The sequence below is a fragment of the Syngnathoides biaculeatus genome, chromosome 10, assembly GCF_019802595.1.
Source record: "Syngnathoides biaculeatus isolate LvHL_M chromosome 10, ASM1980259v1, whole genome shotgun sequence".
NCBI classification, from domain to species: Eukaryota; Metazoa; Chordata; class Actinopteri; order Syngnathiformes; family Syngnathidae; genus Syngnathoides; species Syngnathoides biaculeatus.
In genome coordinates this window covers 3,230,109-3,250,996 of record NC_084649.1, presented here as the reverse complement: position 1 = coordinate 3,250,996, position 20,888 = coordinate 3,230,109, and the positions used below count along the sequence as shown (strand labels likewise).

General features: G+C 41.1%; 1 protein-coding gene across 2 annotated transcripts in view; it reads right to left on the bottom strand.

Moving 5' to 3' along the window:
• Nucleotides 1-317: 317 nt before the first annotated feature.
• eif4e3 (eukaryotic translation initiation factor 4E family member 3) overlaps nt 318-20,888 on the bottom strand; it is a 29,990-nt gene continuing 9,419 nt past the window's right edge. For both annotated transcript variants that reach the window (XM_061833228.1, XM_061833227.1), the window contains exons 2-7: nt 17,014-17,086; nt 8,742-8,836; nt 6,771-6,831; nt 3,302-3,368; nt 3,048-3,203; nt 318-2,068 (exon numbers count right to left, since the gene is read on the bottom strand). In XM_061833228.1, coding sequence (XP_061689212.1) covers nt 2,022-2,068; nt 3,048-3,203; nt 3,302-3,368; nt 6,771-6,831; nt 8,742-8,836; nt 17,014-17,086 — 499 coding nt within the window. In that variant the 3' untranslated portion in view covers nt 318-2,021. The remainder of the gene's footprint in view (nt 2,069-3,047; nt 3,204-3,301; nt 3,369-6,770; nt 6,832-8,741; nt 8,837-17,013; nt 17,087-20,888) is intronic.

Sequence of the window (20,888 nt, the reverse complement as noted above, 5' to 3'; positions counted from 1 at the left end):
CTTTATATAGATGTAACAGAATCACTCGTGACACAAGACTCCCTCTTGCAAATGTAAACAATTATTACGTTTGCCAACAACATTGCCAGCAGGGGTAAAGGGTGATGATGATGTGGTCTGATTTCCAAGTACCATTTCCCCCCTCATCCTGGCCTTTACAACAAAGGACTAAGGCTTAGGGGTAGGATTTGCCGTAAATGTGGAAAGTCAGTCTTTTGAACAGAGTTGCATTATTTGAAAGACACAGTAAATCGATACAAATACTACTTCTTGATACAAGCCCCAGCAACTTCGTTTTATGATCTCAAGTATTCGAGTCAAAGAGAAAAACAATGATTTATTGGTACTGCAAACAATTACAGACAAGTACAAATCAATGTTAGAGAATGTGCAATTTTTGTTCACATTGTTGATCAAATGATCTGTGACTTTATTTGGGAAAGTGGAGTTCTATTTTACTACTTAGCATTAAAATTGTCAAACATGCTGTGGTGTAAATTCATTGACATTTGACAGCAGTATCCATTTTACTGCTGCCTATGGCTTTATAAATGAGGGACACAGAGGACTGATTCTCAAAGTGCTACCCTGATTTTCATTTCAAATACAACTTATGAAAATGCAAAGAACTCATTGGGACATTCATGCCACTCCTTGAAATTTCAGATACACTTTCATCCTTTTTGATACAAACTACCAAAACTGCTTTGGTACCTAACAATCTTATTCAATTTAAACATTGAATGACTGAATAAAAGCTAATATTTGTTGAAAGTAAAAGATAACATAGCAGCTACGTTGATACAAGGAATCAACTGTGTGAGCTGTTATCTATGTGGGACAGTGACATGACAAAAAAAGACTATGAATCCAACAATGCTGAATGTTAAAGGGGAAATCCAGTGGTTTGCATTAACAATGTATCCAATAGGTCATCTAATATGTACTCTATCTTGACAATGTGATGTTTAATCCTCTCTCATTTTATAGTGTTTTGAGAAGATCGACAATTTCGCGAGTCACATGACCTACGTGGGCGTATGTGACGTGCCATTCCAAACGCTCGATTACATGGGACACCATTCTGCTCAGCGCTGATTTCTCTTCATCTGATGAAGAAATAGCAGCATCGGTTGATCGAGAAGACGGAGGAATACTTTCGTACGCATCCATGAGCGGATCAGCCGTGACCGCCTCTCCACCGCTCGGTTGATCGGGAAGACGGAGGAATACTTTCATACACAGCCGCGACCCGCTCGGTTGATCGGGAAAACGGAGGAATACTTCCCTACAGATTGGAACCTGTGGCTGTGAATAATGCCGCTGAGCAGCAGATCCGTGAGCTGAGCTCCGCCGAGTGGTGGAGCCGTGAGCGACCTAGTCAGACTCCACGTCATTCCGCCCGAAGAACCATCCAAATATTCAACATTATTTACAGATGACCGGCGGAGGGGGAGCGAGCTCATGGCTCCACCGCTTGGCAAAGTGATCTCCCTGGCCGAGCGAGCTCCGGGGCTCGGCGGGGACCAAGCTCACAGCTACGCCGCTCTATATGGAAGTATTCCTCCGTCTTCCTGATCAAGCGATACTGCTATTTCTTCATCAGATGAGGATAAATCCGATTAAGTGCTGGGCATAATGGTGTCCCATGTAAGCGAGCGTTTGGAACAGCATGTAACACGTCACATACGGCCACATAGGTCATGTGACTCGCGAAAATGGCAGTGTCCCCTGAAAATTCGTAATTGTCAAAAATCTTCTCAAAACACTGTTAAATGAGAAAGGATTCCACATCATATTGTCAACATAGAGTACATATTACATGACCTATTGGATGCATTGTTAATGCAAACCACTGGATTCCCTCTTTAAGATGTACATTCTTTGAACGGTAAAAAGAAAAGACATCAGTCATTTGCTAGTCATAAAATATATTGATAATACCCTTAATTCTCTTGTGGACAGTGTCATTAAGTCAAGGCAAGTACAGTCAAAATAAAAAAATTAAAAAAGTGCATTATCTAATGCCTTGAGCGTCCTCCTTCAAAAGCATGATGTTCCATGTGAGCTGTATAATAAAATGGAAAAAAAATATTCAAGGTAAATAAAATTACATTAAAATGCAACACTTTAATTTTTAGCTTTACAAACACAGTAAATGTCTTTTTAGCACATCAATAAATAAAATGCACACACAAAAATTGTTTTTATACATGTGTCATGGTGAAACAGCTGAAGAGCATTGGCCTCACAGTTCTGAGGACCGGGGTTCAAATACCAGCCCGCCTATGTGGAGTTTGCATGTTCTCCGTGTACCAGCGTGGGTTTTCTCCGGGTACTCCGGTTTCCTCCCACATCCCAAAAACATGCAACATTAATTGGACACTCAATTGCTCAAAGTTGTGAAGTGCCCTGCAATTGCCTAGCTACTACTTCAGGGTGTACCCTGCCTGCTGCCCAATAACGGCTGGGATAGGCTCCAGCACTCCTGCGACCCTCGTGAGGACATGCAGCTCAGAAAATAGATGGATGGGTGGATGTCATTACACAGTGTGGAGACATAGTATCTATAGTATGAAAAAAAAAAAAAACCACACGCACACAAACAAAACATTTCTGTAGTTATATACTATAAACATTTATTCATCCATTTTCTGAGCCGCTTATCTCCTCACGAGGGTCGCGGGAGTGCTGGAGCCTATCTTCGCTGTCATCGTGCAAGAGGCAGGGTACAACCCTCAACTGGTTGCCAGCCAATTGCAAGGCATATGCAGACAGACAACAGTCACACTCATAATTACAACTATTGGCAATTTAGTCTCCAATTAATGTATGTTTTTGGGCTGTGCGAGGAAACCGGAGTGCCCAGAGAAAACCCACGCAGGCGCGGGGTGAACATGCAAACTCCACAAAGGTGGGGTCAGGATTTGAACTCCGGTCTTCCGAAATGTGAGGCCAACACTCCAATTCTAAATTAGAAACATCATAAACATTTTTTTAAAAATCATAATAATAATAAAATGAAATTAAATAAAAAGCATACTTACATTTATAAAAAACTGCTTTAAAAGATATGTACGGGAGAAGCTCATTGATTTTGCCCAAGATATTTGCTTCATTAGAAAGAGAAGCATCTTTGTTCCAAACTTGTACGACATCCTCCCGATCTCGAACACTTACGCTGACACCAACAACCTCATCATCTAGATTTGAGGAAAAAAAAAAGACAAGAAAGTCAATGGTGCAGTCACAAAATACGAATAAATGTAGCATTGTAACTCGAATAAGTACGCCAGGTTACCTGAAGCGCAGTAATCAGCAAACTGCTCCCCTATTGTAGCAAGTAACAATTCTTTCCAAACTGCAGACTGACACAAAAAGAGCAGAGAATATTTTTACTTTCAGAATAAAAAAAGTGGGAACTTCATCCATTTTTTTTTAAACCAGATTTTAGTTATGAATAGTCACAACCTTTACCCATGACAACATTTTCAAGGGCAAAAAACCACTCAGCTAATAATTAAAAAAAAATAAAAATACTATACTATAATACTGTAGTTAAAACCCAACTTTTATTTAACTATGGTATATTAACACTCATATTTTTGAGAATGTCAAATTTAAATTCCAAATATAATTCCAGAATAACATCCTGGTAAGGCTTTAATTTGGAATGTTTAATTGCAGGCAAAAAAAAGCATCTCATAGAATAGCAAAACACTCAAAAATTCATAAAATGATGTAAAGATTAAAAACTCTATACAATTTTATAGACGAGAAAAAAGAATGTCTTCATGGTAGGAGTAAAGGGCTCGTAAACTGACCGAAATCATATCATGCAAATTTGACACACCAAAGACAAGAATTGAGATGTTCTTTCAGCCTCCAGATGCTCTGGGCGTTGTCACCGGATGCCCTGCCCTTTCGAACTTTCAGCTGTCATTTGATTGACGTTCCAAGCGATGCACATTGCACACAATCTCATGGGGCCACAGAGAAGCAATCTTTTGGCAGCCAAGGCAGGCTCTGATCCTAGCCGTAATGATTGGCCACCATGCCGCTGGGGGAATCTACCCTCCTTTGCCTCTATTGAAATTCAGCCCACCATTAATCGTGCCCACCAAAGGGTACACCATATGCTGGCACACCAGTGCAATGGACCACAGTGCCCTTGGATGATTTTATTTCTCCTCTTACTCTTGCAAAATCGTGTGAGGCTGAAAGCCTAGTGCTGTTACGTTCGCGAACAATTCCTTTAAACAAATGTTTTTGTGAACGAACTGAATCAGTGTATGAAATTATTTGCTGATCTTTTTGCTTGCCGCCCAACAGCAAGCGTGAGGCGAGCGAGTCGCCTGGGAGCTGATATGAAACTCTTGAAATGTTCTGTCACTCACTTCTGAATATTCAGCTAATGACCAATGAGCTTCCAGCATGCAGGTGGGGGTGGAACTAATTTGCGACTCACCAGTTGTCACTTACTTCACCAAATAACTAATGAGCAGCCAGCGTCACCCACTGCCATGCAAGCAGAGGAGGGGCTAAAGTGAACTGAGTGGTTCATTCATTGAACTGGTGTACTGAGGAATTGTGTGATTTGCTCTTTTGTGATTCACAAAGGCACGATGTATTAGTAAGATGAGTGATTTTTTTGCCAGGGTGACAACAGACGGCGCAATGAGAATACTCGTGAGTGATTTTAAAGGTAAGTCGTGATGTTCTCATTGGGATAGCTTTCACTAGCAGCGCTTTCTTCAAGGTAACAGCTAATTTTGAGTCAGTCAAGCACATAAAAACAAGCACACAAGTAAAATAAATGGAAATTACTTGAGTATATATATGTAAACATCATTCCCTTTGCATCTGTTATACGATTATTAAAGCCTTTTTAATTAGATAATAGCAATTACATTAAACTTATATAGTGTTTCTCAACACTTAGATACTTTTCACTAATCAGTTAGAGTTAACAGTAAGCATGAAGCCCGAAGCCCGGGTGGCAGATGCTACTGTCAGCAATTTTGTGTACCGGAATGCAGAGAAGTTACACCGGATGGCAAGAGCTGAGCTGGACGCAAGTGGACACAGAAGGATGATCAATGGATAGGTTTCCGATTACCCATCATGCCTTGCGACAGATGCCATATTGTGTGTCTTAGAGTTCAGAGAACATAGGTGAATGGTGAAGCGTGAAGTTTTTTCTTTTGTTAATTTTTCTGTTTGCTGTAAAAGTTATGACATTGTTTAAAGCAAATGCAAACACAGTGGACAAAAACACGCTTTAAGCACAGGCAGATACTTTGACAAATTGAAGGACATCGGCGGGAAAGATTCATGTGAATTTCTCGATTGACGATGTGGAAGACTCCCCTGACGTTACATACCCGATATCGTTAATTATGTCGTGAATTCTGTGAGCGCATATACCCTTGATGAACTAAAGGTTTACAAGTATCTACAAGCCTACAATGACTTTGTAAGTGGGTGGCTTCAAGATGTACGGCAACGGGTGATCGGTAATCAGTGTGTAATGGTGGGTCGAGTAAGACATTCTCAGAGGTCTACCGATCCACTATTACGTCCCTGGATCATATCCCAAAAAGATCGCTGCGTTCTCTCCGGTCATTGTACTTGTTTGGCCGTCTTGGAGAAGTGTGTCCACATGTGGCTGTCCTTCTTTTTGCAGTCGAGGCTTCAGTAGAATTACGGGATAGCAAGACAGATATAAAAGAGAGGTTTACTGGTCACCACTCTCTACAGTTAAAAATGTAAGTAAATTTTTTTTCTCTTAAAGGCTTTAGAATAAAGAATTCTGTCATACCTTTGTGTAGAACACAATTTATTAATTCCTTGTTCCCTCAAGTATTTAATTGAAAATGTTACGTGTTACGAAATTATCAGAGCAAACTTTTTAGTCTGTCTTTGTTGGATCAGGAACAAATCCTACTCGGTTGATCCTTGACAACTATAGGTTCCGTCTTTCTGTTGACAGTGGCTTAGTTTTACTTCCCTGGTTGACAACGACCTTTGGAATATCAAAATACTACCTCTTTGTTTTCCCCAGATTTACTGTGGCTAATACACCCCCAAACTAGACATGTGTGGCCCATATTACCGGACGAAAGGGGCTTGCTTGCTTTGTTGACATAGACCCTAACTTGCTTCAGACACTCAAAATGGTGGACAAGGGACTCCTGGGACTGTGGTGACATCATCAGAAACCTATCCATAGCTGAGCTTACATAAAGCAAAGTTTTTTTTCCACCCTCATTTCTGCTATAATAAGATTTAAGCCAGATCTAATTGAGAAGTGTACTGTACCAGCCGGTCACTTATTTTGACATTTTGCAATTACTTGCTATGATAGCTTAGCAACTGGCTTCCACGCCATCTGTCTCGCATCTTATCCTCAATCTGTAACAAGGATAGTTCTCAAAATGGAGTTTAGTCACTGTTGTGGAGGCGATAAGTAATTTATGACAGGTTGACAACAGACCATTGTATTTAGCCAGATTCGCTTCCCTGGCTTGGCGTTATATTTAGCTATGAGGCCCCATAGCTCAGTGGTTAGAGCATTGGTTTGGTAAACCGGGGGTCGTGAGTTCGTATCTCACGAAGATATGAACATGAACAATATGATATAAGAGATGCCTGAAGATGACGAGGATCGGCTCCAGCACTCCCGGGGCCCTTGGAGGATAAGTGGCTTGGAAAATGGATGAATGGATGAAACTTAAAAAAAAAAAAAAAAAAGCAAATTTTACACCTACAGTGCTTTCTTTTGGTACTTTCATTTTCCATACACCTCCTTTTGCATTGCTCTCCTCTTCCCTGTTGGAGGAAAAGACAAACATTCAGAAAAAAAGTCATAAATTTTCTTTTGAATTGAAAAATAAAGTTCATTGTAGAACATTGGCCTATTCAACCTCGTCGGCAAAACAGAGCAACATGTGCATCTAATGAGATCTAGTATATGAGCTTTGTCAATATATTTACTGCATTTTGTTACTTCGCAACATCTGCATGTCATGAGATCCAGGGCATGAACTTTGTCATATTATCTACTGTAGTTTTGACTTTGTACTGTTTTGTGCCACATGTACAGTCAAAGTGAGAAGTTTACATACACTGTGCAAAAAGACATTTCATTTTTTGTCTAGCTAAAGTCAAATTAGAACAAACCTGCTTCAGCTCAGTCAGAATCACCCAAATTATCTAATTTTGTTAAATGCCACAATAAGAGAGATAATTTATTTGAGAATTTGAAATGTATTTATTCGTTTATTTATTTACATTACAAGGTCACAAATTTACATTTGTAAAAAATACTGTCTTTCCAGAATTTGGGGAATCCCAGATGATGTCATGGCTTCGGAAGCTCCTTATAGGTTAAGTGCCAACGTAAATTCATTGACGCCACACCTGTGGATCTATTTAAGGCTACACCTCAAAAACTGCATCTTTGATTGAAATCATAGAAAAGCCAAAAGAAATTGGCCAGGAAATCAGAGAAAAAAAATCGTGGAGCCCCACAAGTCTGGCTCATCCTTGGGTGCCATTTCCAGATACTTGAAGGTGCCACTTCATCTGCTCAAATAATTATACAGTATAAATATCTCCATCACGCCCCCTCCCCCCGCACCCACCCACCACCACCACCACCACCACGGGAAGGAGACAGGCTCTGTGGCCCAGAGATGAATGAGTTTTGGCCCGAAATGTGAGACTTAACCTCAGAACAAAAGCTAAAGACCTTGTAATGATACTGGGTGAAGCTGGAAAGAAAATGTCATTATTCACAGTGAAACGTGTCCTGCATCGATATGGGCTAAAAGGCCACTCACCGAGAATAAAGCCATTACACCTAATGAAACATAAAGACAAAGAGCTTGAATTTTGGAGACATGTCCTGATGTGCTCTTAAACTAAATTGGAGCCGTTTGGCCATAATGACCAACATTGCATCTGGTGGAGCATGAGGTTGGAGCATCATGTTGTGGGCTGTTTTTCTGCAGCAAGAATTGCTCTTCATAAAACAGACAGAATCATGAAGAAGGACTATTACATGGAGATATTAAGGCAAGATCTCAAGGTATCAGCAAGGAAGCTAAAACCTCGGCACAAATGGGCCTTCCAAATAGACAATGACCTTCAGCATACTGTGAAAAATTTAAAAAGTGGCCTGAGAATAAAAAATTAAATGTCTTAGAGTGGCCATCACAAAACACTGATCTGAATCCGAGTGAAAGTTTGCGGGCAGATCTGAAAAGGCATGTGCGGGCAAGGCAACCGACACACCTGACTTAGTGACACGATTTCTATTAGGATGAATGGGCCAGGATTCTGGCCAAGTACTGCCAGAAGCTTGTGGGAGGTTACCCTAAACGTTTGACAAAGTCATGCAGTTCTAAAGAAATGCTACTCGATACTAACGGAATGTATGTAAACTTATGACCTTGAAGAAAATAATATAAAATTATCTAAGAAATTCTCTCATTATTGTGGTATTTAACAAAATGAAATCATTTCAGTGATCCTGACTGACCTAAAACAGGAGAGTGATGGGGACAGAGAGAGTGAGACAAAATATGAAACGTAAACCTCAGGCTTCAATTATAATTGCTGGTTACACCCTTAATACCTGCTCCCATTAATTAGTGACATGAGTATAAACTCGAACTACGCTGCTGTAAAGATAAGTAAAATGGCAAGAAAAATACATTACAGTTCCAAAGACATACCATAGTGGTCGCCGTTCTCCACGCATTAGGTGATAGCTCCATCTCAAAGGAAGGGCTGTGACTGGTGGAATGTTATTGTACACGCTCCAGAAGCGCTGTGAACAAAAAGAAACTAACTTATAAACTCTTTCAGCAGAGCATATTGTGCATGTGTGAAATTTATGACAATTGTATATTTTTCATTAAGCGTGCAAAGTATACTTGGGTGTTGATGTGCTATAAAGACAAAGGGCATGGTTATGTTACAGTATACAGGTGTCACATAATTATTGTTAGTGGTGATGTAATCGTACATGGCCAGAAATACTACATGCATATCCTATCGCTTTCAGATTTAAATGGAAAAGTTACATTTTCAAAGCTTCCACTTTGAGAAACAATATAAAATGTTGGAATTTGTAGTCTTCAAAACATTGCTGCCATGTAAATGACCCCCCAAAAACTTTTTAAATGCATTTTTAGGCACTGATTAAAACTCTGTAAATTTAGGATACTTTAATTATAAATTAGGAGAACATGCCTATGTTTCACCTGCAAAGATAGATTTTGGGTTGCCATAGTAGCAAGCAATATACTAACATTGATGGTTAAAAAGGGACTCCACTAACGAGTTAAACATTTGTGAAGCAATTCACAGGCAGTACTCATCCAAGCAGTAGATATAAATCATTCTATCTGGATTCTTATCTAAATTTGCAATACACTGACGGTGTTTTTTTGACTGTCCAAAATTTCATGGAAATCAGTTGTTATTTTGTGTAGCTCTAACACGAACTACAAAATCTACAGCGATTAAAACAACCTCTCAGCTGCCCAATTTTACATTAAATAACAAGGAGAGAAACTATGAATAGCACAAAAATAATGCTCAGGGAGCACAAATCAGATGCCAACAGAATCAAAATGTTAAAACTTAAAGGTCAAGTGTCATCCCTATAAACATTGTAAAATAGATATTGATATGAAAAATACATATAACGTTATTCACTTCAATGTCTACACGAAAATTCCCAATCCCCAATCCCAATCACGCCCTTCCAGATCTCACTGTCATTCCCCACGTGGGTATTGAAGTCCCCTCGCAGAATGATTGAGTGCCCAGAGGGGGCGCTCTCCAGCACTCCCTCTAAGGACTCCATAAAGGGTGGATACTCTGAACTGTTCTTGTCAAACAACAGTCAGGACCCGTCCCCCTACCTGCAGGTGAAGGGAGGCTACACTCTCATCTACCGGGGTAAACCACAACGTACAGGCCCCGAGCTGGGGGGCAATAAATATACCCACACCTGCTTGGCATCTCTCACCGTGGGCAACTCCAGAGTGGAAGAGAGTCCAACCCCTCTCAAGAAGAGTGGTACCAGAGCCCAAGCGGTGCGTAGGGGCGAGTCCGACTATAGCTCGTCGGACGTTTTCAACCTCACGCACCAACTCGGGCTCCTTCCCTTCTAGCGAGGTGACTTTCCATGTCCCTAGAGCTAGTTTCTGTAGCCAGGGATCGGATCGCCTTTATCCACCGCGCAGCTCACATTGCACCCGCCCCCTACGGCCCCTCTCACAGGTGGTGAGCTCATGCTAAGGGGCATCCATGTTCCCCTTTCGGGCTGTGCCCGACCGAGCCCTATGGTTGCAGACCAGGCCACCAGGCGCTCGCCTTTGAGCCCCACCTCGCTCCAGAGGGGGGCAAGGGAAACCAAGATCCAACATTTTCGCTCATCATAGGAGTTTTAGAGTCGTGCTTTGTCTGGCCCCTCACCTAGGACCTTTTTGCCATGCGTGACCCTACCAGGGGAGCGAAGCCCCAGATAACATCATCCAGAGCCCTTAGGAGCTCCTGGCGAATTTCATCCACCCCTGGGGCAGTGCCACAGAGGAGATTTTCAGAGAACCCAGACTCTGCTTCCGCATGGGAAGGTGTTTCAGTGGAATTAAGTTCTTCAAGGTTTTCTGCCCACCAACTCACAACATCTCAAGATTTGAGTCAACAGTACTCTATCCTTACTTTTAATGATGTTGCACTACTTCCCATCCTGAGACAGCAGATGGTGGACCAGAATTTCCTTAAAGTCATTTGAAAAATGTTCTCTTTGGCCTCACCAAACTCCTCCCACATCAGTTTCTGCCTCAGCGACCACCATAACTGCATAACTACAGTAGTCGCACAGGCAAAAAAGAGGCCCAATAGGAGTCGTTCTTCTGCTTTACATCATCCTTTGACGTTGCTGTCCACCAAAGGGTTTGGTAATTGCTGCCTCGACAAGCACTTACAGTACCTTACAGCCATGAATGACCCGACCAGCAGCATCAAGGCCCAGACAATTTGGCTCCTAGGATAATTAGTACACAGAACCCCCTCCACCACAATAAGGTGATGGCTCAAGAAGAGGCTGGGCATTTCAAGCGCTAAAAAAAAAAAAAAAAAAAAAAAAGTGTATAGCAGTACGAGTTCATATACCCTCAAAAAAAAGAAAAAAAAAATCCCCCTGTTCTTTAGTTTCCACTGTAATCCACAATTACCATGTACTGTATTAAAAAAACAACATACACTCCCATTTACACAGTGTCTGATCGCATCTCACTCACGCAGCTGTTACATGCCTGCCTGGTTTCATTATGAAGAGCATAATTGGAAATATAGCAGGTGTACATTCTTTCTGCTCTCTTTAATCTTTATCATACAAGGAGATAAGTACCGTAATTCCCGGCCTACAGAGCGCACCTGGATACAAGACTCACAGAGTACATTTGTAAAGGAAATACCATTTGGCACATACATACGCTGCAGCTGTGTAAAAGCCGCAAGTCCCCACATTGAAACACGAGATATTTACAAAGAAACACAGTACACAGAAATGAATAACGCTAGCGCCGTGCTAACGCTAACATGGCCAGTTAAAATAAAACTTCCCGGTAAATTTCACTGAGACGTGGCAGTAACACAGCAGCAACATGTTAGCACATTGCTAATGCTAGCGCAGCACTAACAGGGCCCCTTGCGGCCGTTAGGAAAAAAAATGCACAAATTATCATCACCGCATAAACTGCAGGGTTGAAAGCATGTGAAAAAAAGTCACGGCTTGTAGGCCAGAAATTGACCCCTCCGTGGATATTGCGCAATCCGCGTCACTAACCAATCAGAGGCCAGAGATCTGCATAAACCAAAGCCCGTTTTTGCTCCCGCCATTTTCTCAGACAACATTGCATGGTCCAGTATAGGTTTTGTTCGCGTTTTATCGCGTATTTGAGTTATTTAACAAAAAATATGGTTAAGAGGTGTAGTCACGGACTTTGTAATAGTGACGACAGGTATCCTGAAAGGCTAGTTGGTGGAGTTCGATTCGTACCCTTTCCAAAACCGAAGACCCAGTACGAAAAATGCCTTCGATGGATCAAACTTTGTGGAAGACAGCATCATCAACTAAATTCATCTAATATCAACCGGAACAGATATGTTTGCACGAAGGTATGCCCTATATTTGATTTTCAATACATGTCTCGTATAAATGAATTCGAAGTTCTTCGCTAGCATAACACTGCTGCGTGTGAACGATTGACACACTTATTCTTTGTTGAGCGATATTTAGCGATGATCGGACTGCACAAACATATCGATTTCTTGCTGGCTCGTGGCCGAAGCTTAACCAGACTGTGTTTGCACGAAGATATGCCCTAAATTTGATTTTAAATACACGTCTCGTATAAATGAATGAGACGTTCTTCGCTAGCATAACATTGCTACGTGTGAACGATTGACACACTTATTCTTTGTTGAGCGATATTTAGCGATGATCGGACTGCACAAACGTATTGGTTTCTTGCTGGCTCACGGCCGAAAGTTAACCAGACTGTGTTTGCACGAAGATATGCCCTAAATTTGATTTTTAATACACGTCTCGTATAAATGAATGAGACGTTCTTCTCTACCATAACATTGCTCCGTGTGAATGATTGAATAAAATCAGAAGCATGGCGTCTCTCTCAGTTAAGAATGTATTGTATTTAGAATCTATAATATATCGTTGATTTGAATGGAATCCGAAGCACGGAGTCTGTCTCAGTTAAGAATGTATTGTATTGTATTTGCCATTTTTACTGTTTGTCTTACGTCAGCGCACGTGGCGTGACGTCACTTCAGGAGGCGTGGTTAAGTGCCCTGCACGGAGGGGTCAATTATGGTATACAACTCCTGGCTACGCGTGTGGTACTTGAAGTGTTACCTCCCCTAACATGGGTGCTAACCTTATTAGCATATTCAACCAGGACCTCTGCTGATCATTTTTAACTTTACAGTTGACTCAGTGTATATTACAGGTTCATCAACATTGTATCAGACCCTGCAGTGTGACGATTGCGCACACCTAAATCGCAATGACAATGCTCAAAATTTCAGGCAGGTCAAATTAGCAGCAGCCACCAATTACTGATCCTTTGTGTGCAGTTGTGATGTTACAAGATGTGCAGTATATTCAAAGCGTCTCAAGTAATGACGGGGACACTTCTACAAATTACGGATTAAGGCTTGCTTCATTTAGGGGAGAACGTGGTTGAAGCCTCACTGCCTGGCTGTACCACATGACCAATTTGGGAAGTGCTTCAGATTTGCATTTGAGGTTTGACAGCAAAACAAGCTCTTCGTGTGGACTCCATTCCAACTGGTTTTTTTTGTTAGTTTTTGATGCAGTTACACGCAGCTCTGAGTCTGGACAAAGATTTGATCATTTTTACAGGGGCCAGAGTTGAGAGTGATTATAGTTTGGCGATAGCTTGGACATTAGAGAGAGCAAGTCTAACGGATGTCGGCTCGTGCAGTGCCTATCGTCACTCTTCGAAATTACTGAACCAGTGGCTTAGGCTATTAGCCTACTGGTTCGTGCACTCGCCTCTCAAACCAGGGGACTGTGGTCGCGTTTGTTTAAACCTCAGGCCAGACTGCCCTGGATAAATTGCAATTATATCTGCCAGATGTATTTATTGACTTTATCAATAACCAGTCACTCACATTTGACGCGCGCGACCGCGTGCTTCCGTGCTCGCAAATCTACTCAGTCGAGCACGAAAAATCATGAGCGTAAAATTTGTTACGAGTAGAAAAAATAGATATTGAAAGACGTCGTTTATTTTGTGTAGTCTTGACATTAATTTACGCGTTTATTTCATCAATGTTAACTAAACAAGGCTGCTCCAAAACAAGGAGTATTTACCCGGAAACAGGAAATGCAAGTTAAACGTACTGAGCATGTACGGAAGTGCATGTTCAGAGCTGCTTCACGCACTGCGAGCGCATTTACGTCAAAAGTCATCAACATCATGAACCATGTCAAAGGAAATACAGTTACACCAGGGGTGCTCATTGCGTTGATCGCGAGGCAGTGACAGCGTGCTCCCCCCCAGAAAAAAGACGTTAGACTATCATCCACGTCGTCGCTTGATTCAGAAGTGGCCAATACGCAGACATAAAGGCGCATTCTAGCAAGACGGGCTCCTATTTAGGGCAGTCCCGTGACGCGTGCTCCCCCCCAAACAGCACATCACGATTGGCGACAAGAATGTTTGTTACAATATATCGCTATCTTGCTGCCATGAACGCCGATTATGTTGAACTAAACTTTCAGCATGTTCAAAGCATTGCAGGACCGTTCATGTTTATTCTTTTTTACAGGCCAGTGCATTTAACTTTTATTCAGATAGTTTGTCAGAACAATAATTTTCATTGATGAAAATGTTTAAATACTGTTTTATATCATGTTCTACTAATATCAGTTGAAATTGAAAATGATCATTTCTGAGTTTGAAATTTTAGTTTTCTATTTTAGTTATGTATTTGTTTTTAATTTACAGTTATATTAAGCCAGTAAGTTACTTTAAGGCCATCTCTAATCACACCCGCAACTTTATCTGCAAGCATGACTGACCCCACCCATACATTTTTCAAATGAGGGACTGAATAACTGTATTTTACATGGTTTAATTTAAATCAAGGGGGGGATTAATTGTGTTCCAAAAAAGTAGGGTCCAATATCTCTCAGGTAGATAATAAATTACTGCACTACAATTTATATACAGTGAAGAAAACAAGTATATGAACACCCTGCTATATTGTAAGTTCTCCCACTTAGAAATCATGGAGGGGTCTGAAATGTTCATCGTAGGTGCATATCCACTGTGAGAGAGCTAATCTAAAAAGAAAATCCAGAAATCACAATGTATGATTTTTTTAACGATTTATATGTGTGCGACAGCTGCAAATAAGTATTTGAACACCTGAGAAAACCAATGTTAATATTTGGTACAGTAGCCTTTGTTTGCAATTACAGAGTTTAGCAGTGTAGAGAAAAGTTTCCTGTAGTTGTTCACCAGGTTTGCACACACTGCAGGAGGGATTTTGGCCCATTCCTCCACACATATCTTCTCTAGATGAGACAGGTTTCTGGGCTGTCGCTAAGAAACACAGAGTTTCAGATCCCGCCAAAGATTTTCTATTGGGTTTAGTTCTGGAGACTGGCTAGGCCACGCCAGAACCTTGATATGCTTCATACGGAGCCACTCCATGGTTTTCCCGGCTGTGTGCTTTGGGTCATTGTCATGTTGAAAGACTCAGCCATAACCCATCTTCAATGCTCTGACTTAGAGAAAGAGGTTGTTCCCCAAAATCTCACAATACATGGTCGGTCATCCTCTCCTTAATACGGTGGAGTTGTCCTGTCCCATATGCAGGAAAACACCCCCAAAGCATGATGCTACCATTACCATGCTTCACAGAAGCGATGGTGTTGTTGTGGAACTCATCATTCGTCTTCCTCCAAACACGGTTCGTGGAATTATGACTAAAAAGTTCAATTTTGGTCTCATCTGACCACAAAACTTTCTCCCATGACTCCTCTGTATCATCCAAATGATCATTTACAAACTTAAGACGGGCCTTGACACGTGCTGGTTTAATCAAGGGAACATTCCGTGTCATGCATGATTTCAAACCATGACATCTTGGTGTATTACAACAGTCACCTTTGAAACGGTGGTCTCAGCTCTTTTCAGGTCATTAACAAAGTCCTATTGTGTAGTCCTGGCATGATTCCTCACCTTTCTAAGGATCATGGAGACCACACGAGGTGATATCTTGCATGGGGCTCCACTCCGATTGAGATTGACAGTCATGTTTAGCTTCTTCCGTTTTCTAATGATTGAACAGTGGACCATTTTTCACCAAGCTGCTTGGCAATTTCTCCGTAGCCCTTTCCAGCTGTGTGGAGTTGTACAATTTTGTCTCTGGTGTCTTTGGAAAAGCTCTTTGGTCTTGCCCATGTTACAAGTTTGACTCTTACTGATTGTATGGGATAGGACAGGTGTATTTCTGCAGCTAACGACCTCACACAGGTGCATCTGATTCAGGATAATACATGGAGTTGAGGAGGACCTTTAAAGGCGGACTAGCAGGTCTTTGAGGGTCAGAATTCTAACTTATAAACAGGTGTTCAAATACTTATTTATAGGGTTAGGGTTAATAAATCGTTAAAAAAAAAAAAAAATCACATTGTGATTCCTGGATTTTTCTTTTTAGATTATCTCTCTCACGGTGGACATGTACCTACAATGAAAATTCAGACCCCTCCATGATTTCTACGTGGGAGAACTTTCAGTACAGCTGGGTGTTCAAATACTTGTTTTTTTCACTGTACTCTTTCTTTCATGAACCACTCAAACCAAAATAATGCTCAGAAAGCTATATATTATTAGAAATGGACATATACGCCATTGTCAAAGTTATACAACCATATGCAGTGCCTTTTACTAGTTCAACAAGCATTTTCACTGTTCTTCTTAGCCTATGTCCATACCAATATCTTATGATACAAAGCTTTTGGGGAAAAATTGTACACAGTTGTTCAAAAATAATTAGACTCTTTTACATCAAGTAATCAAAAACATTGTTTTATCATACCATATTTGCCAGACAAGTCGCTACTTTTTTCCAGCGCTGTGAACCTTGCACCACATTTAACCATCCAGCAGAAAAATTGTTTTGTTTAGTTTTTTTGTTGCTAGCGGCTATAAATGAAATGTACAACAAAAACATGTTTGAATGTAATGGTTAAAACTTGCCCCTTCCCTATACAGTGTTTCCCTAGTATTCACCTGGGAAACATCCTTTACACCTGCGTGAATGACAGAATTCCACGAATAATGGAAGCAGTATTAATATACCTATATATAATATATAACATCCGACAATATGACTATTTTCATGTTGAAACTGTCAGATGACACGAAAGCTTACCTGAACACTTTGCACTGTGTAGATCTTCTTCAGATTAGATTCACATTCTGCAGCAGTTGTGCCTGGTAATGACCTGGTGAAAGGAATTAAGCAAAAATTAAACAACTGAACAAGCAAAGATATTTTTAAACTTTCTTTTCGTCAGTTATGCTGCTGTAATCACTGGTGACAATTAAAGGGTAACTTGCATTTACGGTCAATGTTTATTATAATCTGAGATCCATAACTGTGTTCAAAACAAGCACAGCCAAACATGGGGGTGGGCAAATATATAGTCTGGGACGGGTGTCTACGACGTCAATTGTAATCTACCGGTTGACGGAATAAGTAGTGTGGGTAGATAGGATGCCCTAAAAATAATAATAAAAATCATCATCATCATCCACCCTGTTTGTCATTTGACTGTTAGAGGATAAGCAAGCTAACATCTTTTCTAACACAGGTCAGGACATATGCATTTTCAACACCGCCAGTAGCTGCAAAATTCATGGAAGCTAGATGGTATCCCAATTTACCAGTTCCTTTCAACAAAAAAATTAAGATTTGAAAAAAATGATAAAGTGGTGAAGCTGGACCAAGTTTTCCATTCAAAATGAGAAGAGACAGACTTTTATTTCCCACAGCATCATATTTGAAGTGTGTTCGCTTTATCTGCAAGTCTACTGTGATTCCCAAAAAGGGAAATTTTCAGACCGTTCATAAAAGCTACGACAGTGATCTCCCAATATTCCTGATATTGCAGTATTAAAAGTGAATTGAAATTACCATAGCTTTGTCTTGATATCAAATAATGAGCTGTTGTTTTTAAAACTGTTTTGGCTATACACAGGCAACTTGCATTATGCTAACTTTACTTCCACGTTAAGTACCCTATTGGTCGTGTAACGCATGTGATATGTCACAAGAAATCCACTGATTGGTGGACTACCCAACGTGACCGAAATGCTTCACTGATATGGAAATGTCTGCAAAAGGGTAGATGTACCAGCTGTAACTGGGTTCCATAAGGGATGTACATTAACTGCCAGAGGAAAAAAAAAAATAGTGGAGCAAGTGTCACATAATGTGAACTGTGACACATTGATCATCGTCACTTCTAACGCACCTCGGGTGTCTGAACAATGCTTTGCAAACGATCGGGTGAGAGGTGTTACGTTTCCATCCCCACGATCGTACGACAGCCCACACCCCATCCACTTTGCAAAGCGGAGGTCCAACAGCTTGCTCGCCTCCAACTTCAGCCACCAAATATAAGTATCACAAACCGCAGAAAAAAAAAAGAAGGAATCCCATGATTATATATTGTTCTTTAGCTGAGTCTTTTTTTTTATACCAGTGTTCCCATTAAGACCTATGTTTCTGACTTGATCTTAATTTTGAAAGCAAAGGAATCAATGTTGGTAGGCAGTATCCATTTATTCTAATGCTTTATATCAGGGGTGCTCAATGTGTTGATCACGATCGAGAGGCAGTTTTGGTCGATCGAGTGCCAAAAAAAAAAAAAAAAAAACATCAGCTTATCATCCATCTTGTCGCTTGATTCAGGTGTGGCCAATACATTGATCGCACACACATAAAGGCACGTTCTCGCAAGCTGGCCTCCTATTTACGGTCTCTCTTTAACTTTCTCCACGGCAGTCGGAGAAAGCTGCGAGTGGACTCAGTGAATAAATGCCGGTGGACCAGTATACTCTGATCGCTTTTGGCTCTGTCCAATATTTGAGAGCCTTGCTCCTCATGCAGCGCATAGATTCACACAAAAGACACTTAAAGGTAAAGTTCACTGATTACTATTTTGCCAACCCATGAGCTGACCAACTCAAGCTAACAAGCTAGTGCGTTAAGGAGCCAAAGAACAGTGTCTTTAGGTCTCATTTAAGACACACATGGGAAAATGAACGATTCACTATGTTTGCTAGCTGGTGAGTTAACAAGCAAGCTAGCCTGTGAACTAAAGAGTTAAGAAAGAAAAGAGCTTGCTCCAACGGTGGTACATCATTTCGCTCCAAGTTGTGAATCTGCAATTAACACACACAGGAAACTTAACTGTTTATTTTGTTCACTAGCCCACATGCTATCAAGCTAAGGACTTAAAGGGCCACTGACAGGAAAAGCATGATTTTTAGTATGTTTTTAATGAAAAAAAAAGGCAGCCGAAATGGATCTATCCGTTTTTTTCACCGCATAACATGATTTTGACATAAATGGCTTTTTGTAACTCCCACCATGAAAATCCTTGAGGGATTTGTTTTAGAGAAGAAGCAGGAAGTTACTTTATTAGCAGGAGCTCACTCAGATGGCCTCAAGTGTTTATACCAGTTTTACCTGCAGGAAGGTAGTTCTTTGAACCTTCGTCTTAGCCAAAATGCCAGCGAGTTGTAAAAAAATAATAATAGTGGGGGGGGGGCGTAATGCTCTCAGAACGTAACAAAAGATCCTCGTACATAAGTCAGGGGTGCTAAATGTGTCGATGTGCGCGTCGGCGCCGCGTCTGACGATCACGGCACTGGGCCGGGGTGACTCAAGCAGGGCCGGGCCAAAGGGTGGCTCAGCGGGGCGCTGGGCCGGGGGTGGCTTATTGTGACGCCGGGCCACGGGAGCTCATCGTGTCGCCGAGCTGGCCCACTTTACGGCGCTGTCATTGCTCGCGGCTGAGTACGCTACATACTGTCATACACACTGTCGGCGAGTCTGTTTTTAGTTAGAAGTCCTCCATTGAAATGTGGCTCAAACAATATGGTAATTTTGCCCTGGTCACTTCACTCGATTGTGAGAGGTTCTCTTCTTTGAAAAGAGCTTCTGTAACATAAGGGGTGTCGGAAAAATCTGAAAATCTCTGTTGTTCCTCTCCCATAGCAGGTGTCATCACGTGTTTTCAATGGCGAATGTCCCAGTGTGACGTCTGCTGATGATGTTGCAGGCAATAAAGCTCAAAACAATCGGGTAATATTGCCCCGGACACTTCACTCGGTTGTAAGATGTTTTTTTTTCGAAAAGAGCTTCGTGTCTGAAGGGGCGTGTCCTACAATAGGAGCCACAGCGTGTTTTCAATGGCAAATGTCCAGGGTGACATTACGGACAGTAAATGCAGCCAATATGGCGACCACTTGGATATCGAGTGAGACTTCCGCAACTTTGCGCATGGATGAAACGCTCTCCACTCATATCGAGTTGTTGTGTGTTAATCCCCAATTGACACAAACACGGGAAAGCTCATCGTTTATAAAGCATAACTTAAGTAACATGTTATTCAGCCAGTGGCAGACTACCGCGAACATTAAAATATTGATTTGACAGACGAAAGACTTGTCTTCAGGGACCAACCACACAGTCTTGTAGTTTGTGGGCAGACCTTGTTTTTCATGATTTCCGATGAATAAAACAGAAATATTTCATTTGTGATAGTTTTGGGGAAAATACTGTGAACAGTAGTCTAAAAAAATGTTATCGTGAATTCCAAGTTATGAACATACGATGATTATTTCTAGATCAATAAGTGTTTAGGAAGTAAACAAATGCAAACATTGGCTGGACAGAGATAAAAGAGCACCGTAATACAGGATTTGAAGATGTGTTTACAAAAAGCTCTGGGAAAACAAACTACTCATGCTGGTTGATAATGACTAACAGCAAGAGAAGGAGAGGTCTTTCAGTTCGGTAGTGGGTGGATCTCCATACTGGGAGTCTTCCTGGAATACCGTGAGTTTTCCAACAACACTGTTTCCCTAGATTGAAAATGTACACGTGGAGGTGGCCAGGGCCATGCAAGGTGCGGCCGAGGTGTTTGATAAGCACATAGACAGTACAATAATTGTGTATGTAAATATATGACAACTTAAGGCACAAAAAAAAAAAAAAATTCTGACCCTCTGTGA